The 14558-nt window shown below is 44.0% G+C and overlaps 1 protein-coding gene across 3 annotated transcripts in view; it reads right to left on the bottom strand.

Moving 5' to 3' along the window:
* eda (ectodysplasin A) overlaps positions 1–14558 on the bottom strand; it is a 253357-nt gene that overhangs the window by 43638 nt on the left and 195161 nt on the right. For all 3 annotated transcript variants that reach the window (XM_080187890.1, XM_080187891.1, XM_080187892.1), the window contains exons 3-5: positions 8539–8562; positions 3890–4069; positions 1637–1671 (exon numbers count right to left, since the gene is read on the bottom strand). In XM_080187890.1, coding sequence (XP_080044016.1) covers positions 1637–1671; positions 3890–4069; positions 8539–8562 — 239 coding nt within the window. The remainder of the gene's footprint in view (positions 1–1636; positions 1672–3889; positions 4070–8538; positions 8563–14558) is intronic.

The raw sequence follows: 14558 nt of genomic DNA, 5'->3' as shown, positions 1-14558 counted from the left end.
GGGATTAGTGGGGTAAATATGTGGAGTTAGGGGGCTTAGATTGTAGGTGTAGACTCGATGGGCTGAATGGCCTCCTTCTGCACGGTAGGGCTCAATGATACTATGATACGATGGGCTGTATGGCCTCTTTCTGTCAGAACTGAATGGCTCCTCATTCAAAACCTCTGAACAGCTGGAAACAGTCTGCTTCTACCCTTCATAATTTTGTAAGTGATGAAAGCACCGCATAAAGTACATTCTTGCAACAAGAAAGAGAGAATCATTTCTTTCCCGTTCTGTTCCTGATCTGTTTTCCCTTCACATTGCCATGAACCTGCACCATGTTCACATCTGTCTGAAGGAATGTAAAATTCCTCATGATATTGATTGGATTCTGGCACGATTGATGGCAAGGACCAATCATATTGGACAATCCAAAACTAACACCTTGTTCTTAATGAGAGGAATTAAAAAGGAGTTGAAACTGCTGGTTGAAGCACTTCAGATAAACTTGAGCAAGATCTCAATGACTGAAAATCCTCGAACTCAATTTCTGTTTGATTTGGAAATTAGCAGCTGCCGGGCCACTAACCGCCTACAAATTTGTTTTTCTTTAGAGGGTGCGGTCTCTCCCACCTGCTGTGCCTCCCCCCCCCACCCCCCACTGCTCCCCCACCCAGGGAATGAACCACCGACTGCCAAAATAATTGACAGAGTGTGAAAAGATTACACGGGGTAGCTCGCTGGAAAACCCGAAGTGGGGCACAGTGATTAGCACTTCTGCCTCGTAGCGCCGGGGACCCGGGTTCACTTCCGGCCTCGGGTTCACTGTCTGTGTGGAGTTTACGCATTCTCGCCATGTCTGCGTGGGTTTCCTCCGGGTGCTCCAGTTTCGTCCCACAGCCCAAACATGTGCAGGTTAGGCTGATCAGCCGTGCTAAATTGACCCTAATGTCGGAGGGATTAGCAGGATAAATATGTGGAGTTACGGGAATAGGGCCTGGGTGGGATTGTGGTCGATGGGCTGAATGGCCTTTTGCTGCACTGTAGGGATTTCATGGTTCGATGAAACACTCCAATTTTCAGACTTAGAGGGGGCAAACTGGTAAGATCGGACAAGAAGCAGAAAACTGGATTCATGCCCAGCTTCTCGCCTCTCGCGACATTGTCGGCCCTGTGCTGCTGGCGTAATCAGCCTTGCACTTTATTAAATATTAACGGCCTAATTGTAATATCATTAGTAACTCCCTGACGCAATTGGCCGGGTTCACTTGCCTTAACGACCCCACCAGTGGAGGTCCTCACTGTGTACACTTGGACACAGTGCACTAGGAGATTGGAGCACATGTGCAATAGTGCCCCCTAGTAATCTGTAGCTGGCTTCCTGGTGTTGATAGGCTCTGCCCACTCCACCTACTGGCGAGAATCACATTTGCCTCATCTTATTTTCTTAGGTGCCATATGGCTGGGAATTTGTCCAATAAACGAACATGATTCTCTTTCACTTTCACACTTGTTCGGCACTCAGAATATTTTTGATACGATCACCCCAGAATTATTTTGGGAAGATCACCTCACTGTCCATAACCAAAACTAAAAGAGATGACATTTATAATTAAACATGCATGACAATGTTGTGGTAACATTGTGCACTTACTGAGGGCCGATTGTCTGCAGATTTGTCTGAAGTACCTGAAAAAGAAAATATTTGGCAATTAAAAAATACCTTTGAAATCAGGGATATAGACTATTATAGGCAGTTTTATGGAGTTTTCACATTACTACTGGGGAGGCATTTAAACACCCTCCCCCCTCCCTCTGTCTATTCGAAACCCAGCTTTTAAGCAGTTTATATCCACTGGATGACTTAACTGCCAATCCAATTTTTGCTGCCACTTCTGAACAGACTTTCTTGCAATATTCAGATCAGGGTCTGATAAAAATATTGGGACCTGACTGAGGAAACCATCTGTCAGAGGTGCAGCAGCAGCAGAAACGACTACTCAATTTGGGTTCTGTATTCTCTTTAAACTTCCCAAGAGAGGCCACAAGTCGCTGAATTCCTCCTCTCGGACTGGTTTTTCAAACCTACGCCTCTCCTGCCTCAAACATTCCTTTCTGCCTCCTTCTCTACTGCAAGACACCTCCCTGTTCCTTCCCCGATCAAAGTGCCAGTGTTCTGCGGGCTGAAGGCCACTCTTCCTGCTAACTCTGACCCAATGTCAGAGCCATATTAACAAGGCCAGGTGGTTAAAATTAATTACCTTATTCAGCTGAAAATTTATAGCTGGAAGAAAAACATGTTACTTTGCAATAAAAGTGCAAAAAAAAACCTCAAGTTTAATTTGTCGGCTTTAAAAAATAATTTCATGAGCTTTGACACATGTTCGGTGGCGTGACTGGTGAATATTGTAAGAAAGCTGTAGGTGTGTTTCCGGGTGATGTAAATCCATCACGTGATCATCTCCTCCTCTCATCAATGGCTGGTCGTGATTCCTGCCATCGAATGTAGGAAACGTAACTATAATGAGTTTGCATCTCACTATTGTGGCCAACATTAGAAGGCTTCCCCCACATCAAATTTAAATTTTGATTTCTTATAGTCACATGTACTAGAATGCAGTCAAAAGTATTGTTTCTTGCGCACTATACAGACAAAGCATACCGTTCATAGAGAAGGAAAGGAGAGAGTGCAGAATGTAATGTTACATTCATGGCTAGGGTGTAGAGAAAGATCAACTTAGTGCAAGGTAGGTCCATTCAAAAGTCTGATGGCAGCAGGGAAGAAGCTGTTTGTGATGGTGTAGTATGGAAATGGTTGGTGTGTGACCTCAGACATTTGTATCTTTTTCCCAATGGAAGAAGGTTAAAGAGAGCATGGCTGGGGTGCATGGGGTCCTTAATTATGCTGGCTGCTTTTCCAAGGCAGCGGGAAGTATAGACAGAGTCAGTGGATGGGAGGCTGGTTTGCCTGATGGAATGGGCTACATTCTCAACCCTTTGTAGTTTTTTGCGGTCTTGGGAAGAGCAGGAGCCATACCAAACTGTGATACAACCAGAAAGAATGCTTTTTATGGTGCATCTATAAAAGGTGGTGAGAGTCGTCGCTGACATGCTACATTTCATTCGTATTCTGAAACTGTAGAGGTGCTGGTGGGCTTTCTTAACTATAATGTCGGCATGGGTGGACCAGGCCAGGTTGTTGATGATCTGGACTCCTAAATATGTGCAGCTCTCGACAATTTTTACTCCATCCCCATTGATGTAGATAGGAGTATATCCTCCACTACGCTTCCTAAAGTCAATAACTCTCTGCTTTGTCTTGTTGACACTGGGGGAGAGATTATTGAATCCCATTGCTGCTATGCTTTCAGAATGGCATAGTTCACAGCTGTCAGTGAAAGGCACGCACCTGGCACCCTGAATTTTGAGGAAAACTTTTCCCACAAGTGTCACTCACAATCTGATGCAAGGAGTCGAGCCTTTCTTTGCATCCCATTAGCGGGATCATATCAGTTTCGTGCCAGCTTCCTGATTGGCCATGGCAGGTGCCAACAGAAGATCCTCCCATTCGGGGAGGCACTTTCTGCTCCAATTAACTCACCTGATTATTGAGAAACATGGTCACACATATCCTTATTACCAATTATCATCTTTCCATCGTAATCTTTGGAGATATATGCATGCCTTCTCAGGTTTCCTAGACTTATGTCAAGGTGCAACCAAGAAACACATTCCGGTTTAAAACTTAGTGCAATTGACAAGAAGTACTCTAACATTCTTCCCGTGATGTGTGGAGATTGGGATGTTAACATGGAGAGCAATGTACCAAGTATTAAGCCCCTCATCATGTTACATGCCATCTGATGAATCATAAATGATCATTCACACCAAACTAATACCCACTTACCTGGTGGTCCTGGGGGCCCTGGAGGACCTGGCTGGCCAGGTGGACCAGGCGGCCCAGGTGCTGCCAACACTGCTGTGCCTGGTATGCCAGGGATTCCTGGGATTCCTGGAGGGCCTTGGGGTCCAGGTGGACCTGGAGGGCCCTGGGGACCTTGTGGACCAGGTGGACCCATTTTTTTGCCTGTAAAGTAAATCGCAGAGTTATATCGAAGACCAAATATCAGGAAGGCATGCTGGGTCATGGGAGTTATTAGCAAGTAGATTCAAAGTTGAATTGATTCTGGTAACAATGATCTGGCTTTGTTAATGGTTGGTTTTTGCACTAAATGCTTCCAATCAAGCAAAAAATTACCCCTTGGATATTTGGCAAAGTGATTGAAAAGCTATTAGTTTGTCATTTTGAAACTACATTCAAGATAAGGATTCCGTTGAAGGTTGCTTTCCTATTATTCTGATGTTGATAAAAAGTCCAGTTTTTGGGCTTTGGGAAGTGGTGACATTCAGCAAACCTCAACTGAAATGGAACCAATGTTACACGTTGATATCCCCCAACTACCCACCATGAGTCTTGTGAATGTCTTGTACCAATATTGAGAGGATTGTTATGCTACCAGAGCAGAAACTCCAAAACTATATTATGAAGTTCGACTAGACAGTTTTTTTCTATTTTGGCATGAGTGTGAGGATAAGGTTTTTCACTCCAGGTGTAATTTTATTGTTTCACTCAGGAGCTTTTATCAAAAACAAACTTTATTTAACAGGACAGTTTAACTATAATGAATGAATTGGCTTAACTTTTACCAATGAAATACTTAAACATGACAAGATACAATTCTTAATTGCTAACCAATCTCTGTTAGTTCCAATTCAAGCAATATTCCTCTTATAGGCTTAAACTCATCAAAATCACTTTTCTGATGGTTAGCCAATGCTCAGGTCAGCACTTTATGTCCTATCATTCTCTCTTCCACCTTCTTACTTCAGGAACAAGATACAAATGTCTGAGAACACATACTAACCAACTCAAGAACAGCTTCTTCCCTGCTGCCATCAGACTTTTGAATGGGCTTATTATATATTTAACTTATCTTTCTCTTCACTATATTTGCAACTGCACCTCTATATCCTGCAGGCTCTCTTTTCCTTCTCCCCTATGTATTCTATGAATGGTATGTTTTGTCTGTATAGTGTGCTAGACACTATACTTTTCACTGTCTCCCAACACATGACAATGATAAATCGAATCAAATCAAATAACCCAAGTGGTTTTATTTTGCCAGTCTTCCCTTTAGCTCTTTCCTTTGCCCCACCGTTCCCGGAAAGGCTATCCTCAGATTTAATTCTGGGATTCTCACTGCCTCTTTACTTATTCATTTCCCTCTCTTTGAAAGTCTTTTTAAGACACACTTTTTTGAGTAAACTTTTGGCCACCTATTCCAACTCTTCGAGTGCCCTCCTCCAGCCCAACTGGTTGCCCCGCTCCACCAACCCCGCACACTTCTTAGCATCTTGGGATGTGTCTCTGAGGAAAAGACACCATGGAAAAGTCCCAGGTTCGGATGGAAACCCATCAAACTGACATGCTGGCCAGAATTCTCTCGCCCTGCCCACTATGAAATCAAGCAGGCGATGGGCTGACAATGGAAGAGCCCGCTGACCTTGGGAGGGATTTTAGCGTTCTCCCTTGAGTGATGAAATCCCACCCCTCTCAACTCTCATTTCGCTTTCCTCAGGTGCTGCCTGACTTACTGCATGTTCCCAGTATTTTGACCTTATTTCAGATCTCCAGCCCTCACAGTATTTTGCTTTGGTCTCAGGTTCAATCCCTAGCTCGTGATAAATTAGCAGAAGGTGCAGAGGCGTTATGGTTAGCCATAAGTGACCCTGGGGAATGAAAAGCACCAGCATTTTCACTTCTTATCAGCAACGCTCACTGAAAAATGCACGCACTGAATGTCGGGGTTGGGCAGAAATCGGGCTGGATTCATAATGCTACATAATTGCATAATGGTCTCTTTTCAGCTTACGGCCTTGGCTTTCACACAAAGAAAAGCAACTTTGACGAGGCAAACGGCATTGGTGTCCATGGAGCCGTGCCACAGTGTGAGTCAGTATCCTCAGGAGTGGGAAGAAAAGATATGTACAGCAAACTGTTCCCAAAGGCTATGTAAGGCTGTAACTATCTCATCCATATGTCTAAATTTACAAGTGGATCATTGGACCTCAAAACCCTCGCTGGAAAACAGTGATACATAAAAGAATCACTTTCAGAAATGCAGGGTTCCAGCACATGTTCTGACACATCGACATGTGTCGACAGCAACTGTCGACAGTCCTACGTAGAAGTTATCCAAATGAATTCCCCAATCTCCCAACTCTTATGTGAAGTATCTTTTTCAAGCCACTGTTTTAAATCTTTCATCTCTGGTCCCTGTTTCGAGACCCCTTAACTATCGAGAACAGTCTGCTTCCCTTAAACCTATCCTATTCTTTCAGAGTTTAAAATACCTTGGCGTTGTTGCCTCATAATGAAAAGCTCCAAAGTTTTAAATGAGCTATGTAGAGTTATAGAATAATATGACCCAGGAGGAGGCCATTCTGCCCATTGTGTTGTGACAGCTGTTTGGGATATCCTTCCAATCAATCCCACTTTTCTTCATATTTGTATTTTCTCAAGAAAGGCAGCATCCCAGTACATGTGAACAATTTCCACAGCCTCAAAATCTTTCTTACAATGTGCAGTGAGGGCGGCACAGTGGCACAGTGGTTAGCACTGCTGCCTCATAGCACCAGGGACCCAGCTTCGATTCCTGGCTTGTCTGCATGTGCTCCCCGGGCCTGCGTGAGTTTCCTCCGGCTGCTCCAGTTTCTTCCCACAGTGCAAAAGACGTGCTGGTTAGGTGGACTGGCTGTGTTAAATACTCCCTTAGTGTACCTGAACAGATGTCAAACTGTGGTGTCTAGGGGACTTTCACAGTAACTTCATTGCAGTGTTAATGTAAGTCTACTTGTGACACTAATAAATATACTTAGTGCAATATTGTCGAACACACTTGTAGTTTTAAATGAGCTACGTGGAGTTATAAAATAATACGACCCAGGAGGAGGCCATTTGGCCCATTGTGTTGTGACAGCTCTTTGGGATATCCTTCCAATCAATCCCACACCCCTCCTTTTCCTGCAGCCAAAGAAATATTTCCCCTTCAAGTACTTATCTAATTAGCCTTTAAAAATTATTACTGAGTGCTTCTTCCACTTTTTTAAGGTGGGGCACTCCACATCAGAGCAACTTTGCTGTGTAAAAAAAAAATCATGTTTCTATTTTGGTTGTGTTGCCAATTAACTTCGAACAGTGTTATCTGGTTACTGAAGCTTCTTCCATTGGAATTTGTTTCGCTCCATTTAATCTCTTAAATCCATTCATGATTTTAAACATCTGTACTAAATTACTCCTTACTTTCTCTGCCAATAGCAGGGCACTTATCGTCTATACTGGTCATGATAAAACCTGGAATTTCATTAGTCAACTTGGTTCCACATTACATTCCTGTATTTATTGTAACACAACACAATTTCTCAGCAGTGATTAATTTGTGCAAAGACATACTGTCTAACTCTTGTGAACAGTGGGTGGGCCAAAGAGAGGAGACCATAGCTTGAGTTATGATGATTCATTTGATTAAAGCATCAACTTTAATATATTGTTACATCCTGCGAGGATACTGTGCCATTAAGAAATGTATTTGAGCCATGTTCTTGTGCAGGATCTGTTGCAGCAGGTTTTTATGCATAATTGCTCCTAATGGCCAGAATACTGGTTTTAATCTGAACTAATGCTGTTCTGCTGTTTTCCCCTGGAATTTTGCCAAGTGGAGCTTTATTGGGATGATTGGCAGGTATGGTCATGTGACGGGGCATTGGGCTTTTTTTTACAGTATATTCAAGCTTAGACGCTGCATTTGCAGTTGAAAGAACAGTGTCTGTATTTTTTCCTCTCTGAAGTTGGGAGACTGGAATCCGCCAGAAGATAAGTCTCTTTTTTGGAGATTCTGCTGGATGGCAGTTGCTGCTTTGGAAACTACAGAGGGAGAGGTGTCCTTTTCTGTTTCTGGGATCTGGAGGCTGAGAACTGCCGGAGTCTGGGTTTGCTTCTCTGAAGTTTTGCTGTTTTGAGGACATATCCTTGTCTCAAAATTGCTGCTTGGATTTCTATCTGGAAGTGTTAAAAAGCTAAAAATCAAGCATCGTGTAAGCATACTTGTTTTTCTGTTGATTCTGAAGAAGGGTGTACGTCTATGAGGTATCACTTTGACATGGAACAACAGAGATAGCTAGCTGTTAATGAATATACTGTGTCGTGTTTACGTCTTGTAATTGGTAAAACTTATGCTAATTCTTTTTGTTTTATTCTAACTGTGTTCTTAAATAAACTTTGTTTGACAAAAGCTCCCTAGTGGGTCACTGCTATCATACCTGGAGTGAAACATCTTGTACTCAACCATACAAAATCAAATGCAAAACTTAGGCTACCTTCATAAAACACCTTGGGGTTTCTGGCCACCTTGTAAAAGAAACTAAATGGAAAGAGGATAAAGGTTAATATTTCAAAACATCTATGCTGAATTTGTGGTGATAACTTTTCAATCTTACCTTTTCCTTTTCCTTTGCTTTTACCTAGAAGAGAAAACAGATAAATTAGAAAGGGAGGTTTGACGTCCCAGCCACCTTTCCTGCTTTACAACAGTTGACCATACTTCAAAAGCACTTTATTGGTTGCGAACTGCTTTGGAACATCCTGTGGTTTTCAAAGGTGCAACATAAATGCATTCTTTATCATTGCAATTCCAATTAGGTGGCAGGCAATGACCTTGTGGTATTAATGCAAGACTATTAATCCATAAACTCAACTAATGGTCTGGCGACACAGGTTCAAGTCCCGTCACAGCAGATGGTGGAATTTCAATTCAATAAAAAAAATCTGGAATTAATAATCTACTGATGACCATGAAACCATTGTAATTTCATAAAACCTCATCTGGTTCACTAATGCTCTTTAGGATAGGAAATCTGCCATCCTTACCTGGTCTGGCCTACATGTGACTCCAGAGCCACAGCAATGTGGTTGACTCTCAACTGCCCTTGGGCAACCAGGGACGACCAATAAGTGTTGGCCAGCCAGCGAAGCCCATGTTTCGTGAACGAATAAAAAAAATACACAAGAGAGATTGGAGAGGCATACAGCTGGCCCACTTGGCTAAAAAGCATAGCTGCTCAGAGCACCCAGTCTTCGATAACAAGGATTTAACACTAGAAATTACAAAACCTCTTAGCCACCTCTGAAATTCAGCCACCAAAATAGAAGTGAAAAAGGCTGATAAAATGGATTTATTTAACCTCATTTATCAATTTTATCATCCTTCTTCTTCACTTCTAATTTTCCACTTCTCTATCCATGGTATCCTGCAACCCCCCCCCCCCCACAACCCCCCCCCCCCCCCCACCTCCACCACCAACCCCCATCCACCCACTGCGTTTAGTGCAACTATCACATTCCTCATCAATCCTGCAACAATCTGTCCGTGCGTTCCGCCATTCACACACTTAATGGACACTTTTAGCACGTTCTCAGCCTCCTCTATCCTCATTTACATTCCCTTTTGTCCAATTGCTCAGGAAAACTAATTGGTTTCTGGGCAAAAACATATCTACTTGTTATTACCAAGCATTCTGCAATCACTACTTCAATAACTCTTTGAAAAACCGTCTTGCTTTATGTAATAATTTGCAAGCCTTTTACTTCAAATCCAACTCCCCATCATCGATAACACTTCAGCATAAGGTCCGTCAAATAGTGAACACCGAAGAAAGACGTAGTTACTTTCTGAGTGGCTGCAATTTTATTTTGCAGTGAGTGATTTTGTTGCAAAGGAGTTAGAAGGCCCCAGTTCACAAAAACACCCCACAACTCTGTGATACAAAGCAGAGCTCCAATTAAAACAGTCACAATCTCTAACACCGACACTGCCTCAGTGCATGTACAGGAAATGCTCCCCCTTGTGTCTTCGCACAAATAAGCACAGCGTACCATAATGACCATAATTCAGCATAATACCATAAAGTACTTGAGCGCTCATAAAATCCAATTCCCGATGTGAGATTTCAGCAGCGATGAGACTATTTGACGACAGTGGCAGTTTTACACCACCCTTTCCTTCCTCCAATCTAGCTACGGTGTCTTGGCGTTTATTGGTAGGGGGATTGAATTTAGGAGTCGCAGCGTCATGTTGCAACTGTACACAACTCTGGTGCGGCCGCACTTGGAGCACTGTGCGCAGTTCTGGTCCCCACATTACAGGAAGGATGTGGAGGCTTTGGAGAGGGTGCAGAGGAGGTTTACCAGGATGTTGCCTGGTATGGAGGGGAGGTCCTATGAGGAGAGACTGAGGGATTTGGGGTTGTTTTCGCTAGAAAGAAGACGGCTAAGAGGGGATCTTATTGAAACATATAAGATGATTAGAGGTTTAGATAGGGTGGATAGTGATAGCCTTTTTCCTCGGATGGAGAAAGCTAGCACGAGGGGGCATGGCTTTAAATTAAGGGGGGGTAGTTATAGGACGGATGTCAGGGGTAGGTTCTTTACCCAGAGGGTGGTGAGGGATTGGAATGCCCTGCCTGTTGCGGTTGTAAATGCGCCTAGTTTGGGGGCGTTTAAGAGATCCGTGGATAGGTTTATGGATGGAAAGGGATTGGTTTAGGTTAGTGGGTCATTGTTTTTTAACTGGTCGGCGCAACATCGTGGGCCGAAGGGCCTGTTCTGCGCTGTAAAATTCTATGTTCTATGTTCTCTGTGGCAGAATGACCAATGTAGGAGTCTTGACAGTCATCTGAACTACATATATAGATCAGAGATCATAGAACCCTACAGTGTAGAAAGAAGCCCTTCGACCCATCAAGTCTGCACCGAACACAATCCCACCCAGGCCCTATCCCCATATCCCTACATATTATACCCACTAATCCCTCTAAGCCGTGCATCCCTAGACACTAAGGGGCAATTTCTTAGCATGGCCAATCAACCTAACCCACACATCTTTGGACTATGGGAGGAAACTGGAGTACCCGGAGGAAACCCACGCAGACACAAGGAGAACGTGCAAACTCCACACAGACAGTGACCCGAGCCGGGAATCGAACCCAGGACCCTGGAGCTGTGAAGCAGCAGTGCTAACCACTGTACTACCATGCCGCCCACCTGTACGTATGTATATATTTATTTATCTGTGACTGTAACACTGTATTTGCACCCTCTCCTTTCCTTCTCCCTTATGTACTCTATGAATGGTATGCTTTGTCTGTATAGGGCACAAGAAGCAATACTTTTCACTGTACCCCTATACATGTGATAATGCAGGATCTTACGGTCTCGCTCAAGCTGAAACCGTAAAATCCCACCCGAGGTCAATGGACCTTCCCATTGTCCCCACCTCGCCTGCTCCGATTCCTGTGGCGAAAGGGTCGGTAAAATTCTGGCTAATAAATCAAATCAAATCAATGCAGCATATTGGCAAAGAAAACCTCGCAGACTGAGCCTGGCATCATCCTGGCTTCTCTGGTTTAGCACACACAGCCAATTACAGTTACTTGTTAAGCCATAAAATGAGTTGAAGCCTGTCCTTTCCTTTCCATCTGGAGTCTAAATTGATATATATGCAGCTTTCAGTGAAATGCAGATTCAACCGTCACCACCCATCCATTCTAACACGTATCGACACTACATTACAATTACTCTGCTTGGCCACTCCTCAGCTACTCTTCCAAAGAACTCTTGCATCTACTTGTACTTGGATGGTTTCACAATTCAACAGGCACACCGCAAGACATGTACGCCCCTGGCTTCTATGTTTTACAGATGAATTGATATTCTGCTCGTACGACCAGAGTGAGGCAACACATATGCTTGCAATATTGTGAATAAAAAAGCAAGTGCCCTGATCAATAGATGGCCCTCAACCAACATCAAAGAAGTGGGGATGCTGGCGTTGGACTGGGGTGGGCACAATAAGAAGTCTCACAACACTAGGTTGAAGTCCAACAGGTTTATTGGGAATCACGAGCTTTTGGAGCACTGCTCCTTCCGCAGGTGAGACTTTAACCTGGTGTTGTGAGACTTCTTATTGTGAACATCATAGAAGATGGCCAGTTAGTTCATCGGACTTGTGCCAGCTTTTTAAAAGAGCGATTCAATTGGTTCCGATCCTTCCCCATAGCCCTGTAATTATTTTTTTCCTCCAAGTTCTCTTTTGGAAGTTATTTTTGATTCCAGCACCCCTTCAGATAATGCAAAAGTCAGGCTGGCTGGATGAATGATGGTGTTGTGGATCCCCGCTTTCTCTCTTTTGCCCACCTCACCCTCAGCGCAATGGCAGTCCTCTTCCTCCCTGGAAGATGGAGGGCTGTCTCCTCGAACGGTGAAGGATTTTCAGTCCCGGTAAGCCTCCTCCTGTCTGTGCTCTGTCCTTTTTATTTTGAGCCTGCTTGTCTCGCAAGGAGACGGAAGGGAAGAATGTAAACAGGCAGCATGCCGGTCAGATGGTAAGGGTGCCCGACAAGTGTGGTTGGTGAATGGAAGCTGGGATATGATGAGGAGAGGAGCCTCGGGACAGACGGGGAAACATGGGGGAGGACAAGCGCTGTGGTCCCACGAGGTAACAGTGAGTGAGCTCCCAGTGGACGCATGACGGGTGTGCGAGTGGGTGAGTATTGACACATGAAAAAGGTGACTTACCCTTGCTGCACGAAGGAGGTCATTTACCTTCTTCCTGCACTGGGTGCTCATCCTCTTGTGCCGGGAGCTGGCGATTGCCAGCTTCCCATGTGGGGTTGGTAATCTTGCTGGATGGAGGGTCTTCACGCCACTTGAGGGTACAGAAAATGCTGGGGAGGTGTTTAAATGTGAGCTCTGATGAAAGGTCATCCAGACTTGAAACATTGATTCCATTTATTCCCCACAGATGCTGTCAGACCTGTTGAGATTTTCCAGCATTGTTTCAGATTCCAGCACCTGCAGTATTTTGCCTTTATGTTTAAACGGAGTGCCCTCACTGATTGAAAGGCTCACATACAGTAGAAAAACTCTCTAACACTGCCGACGGGCTACTCACTCTTTTGTTGCCCGTAAAATAATGGAAAATTTCTCCCTGTAACAAAGCCAAGAATCCCATGTGTTTTTCTGCAACAGCCTTTTCAATCTGATCTGCAACATTCGCAGGTTCATGTTCAGGCTCATGGAGTGCTCTCTATTACCGCACCTCCTTTAATAATTACATTTATATTGCCTCTCCGCATTCTTCCAGCCAAAATAAATCTTGTTGAATGTCATCCACCACGTGTCTGTTCATTTCACCAGTTTGTCTACGCTCTTTGGAGTCTGTTTCTCGCCTCCGCACTGTTTCCGACATTTCCGAGTTTCTTGACAATTAGCAAACACTGAAGATATGCCCTTGTATATGTAAACCCTATAAAGATATATCAAAAAGAGCAGTGGTCCAAATTCCAACCCCCATGGGGAACACATTGCATATTTCCCTCCATTCCAATAAATAACTGTTCACCACTATTCTCTGTGCCTTAGCCAATTTCATATCCATGTTGTTTCTGTCACTATAATCCCACAGGTTTTGCTTTCTAGTCTAAAATCTGCTACTTTGACAAATGGTTTTTAAAAATCCATATGCATATCATCAACTGGTTAACCCTCGTCATCCTTTCCAACACTTCAGGCAACTCAAATCAAGTTATTCCATCAGATTCATGTCGACTTTCATTGATTAACTTGCCTTCAATTGCCAAGTGATGCTGTCCCAGATTATTGTCCCTAAAAGTCCACCTCACCCCGAGCCCTGAATCTGTTACATTGACTGGATCAGGTTTTTCTTCTTCCCTCATGTAATGTGAGTCTCTCTGGCAAAGCCAACATTTGTACTTCACCCCTGGTTGTCCTTTCAAAGGAGATGGTGAACCGCCTTCTTGAGCCGTTGCAGTCCATCTGGTGCAGCTACACCCAAGGTGCTGTAAGGGAAGGAGTTCCAGGCCTTTCCAGTGACAGTGAACGAATGGCAAGGGGACCTTGCAGGTAATGGTGTTCCCATGCGTTCCAAGGCGTTAAGAGATTGTGAGTTTGAAAGGTGCTGTTGAAGGAACCTTGGAGAGTTGATGCAGTGCAACATTTGGATGCTGGTGGAGAGACTAAATATTCAATGTGGTGAATGGACTGCCGATCAGATGGGCTGCCATATACTGGTGGTGTCGAGCTCTTACATATCTATAGATGCTAAGGGTGGCAAAGGCTATGGGGAGAGAATGGAGTATGGCATTGAGATATAGAGAATCAGCCATGTTGAATGGTATAGCAGGCTCAAAAGGGCCAAATGGCTTGCTCCTGCTCCTGTTTTCTATGTTTCTTGAGGGGCTGCTGCAGCTGTGGACAGCCTCCATCACACTCCTGACTTGTATAAATGGTGGACAGGCTCTGGGGAGTCGGGGATGAGTTTTTCACCACACATTTCCCAGCCTCTGACTTGCAGTTGTAGCCACAGAATTTATACAGCTGCTCGAGTTACATTTCTGGTCAATGGTAGCCTTCATCAGGATGTTGATGGGAGTGGGGCAAT

This window comes from Carcharhinus amblyrhynchos, chromosome 4 (genome assembly GCF_965287045.1).
Source record: "Carcharhinus amblyrhynchos chromosome 4, sCarAmb.v2.hapA, whole genome shotgun sequence".
Taxonomy (NCBI): Eukaryota; Metazoa; Chordata; class Chondrichthyes; order Carcharhiniformes; family Carcharhinidae; genus Carcharhinus; species Carcharhinus amblyrhynchos.
The sequence above is the reverse complement of the archived record's forward strand: the minus strand, read 5'-3'. Positions and strand labels throughout refer to the sequence as shown.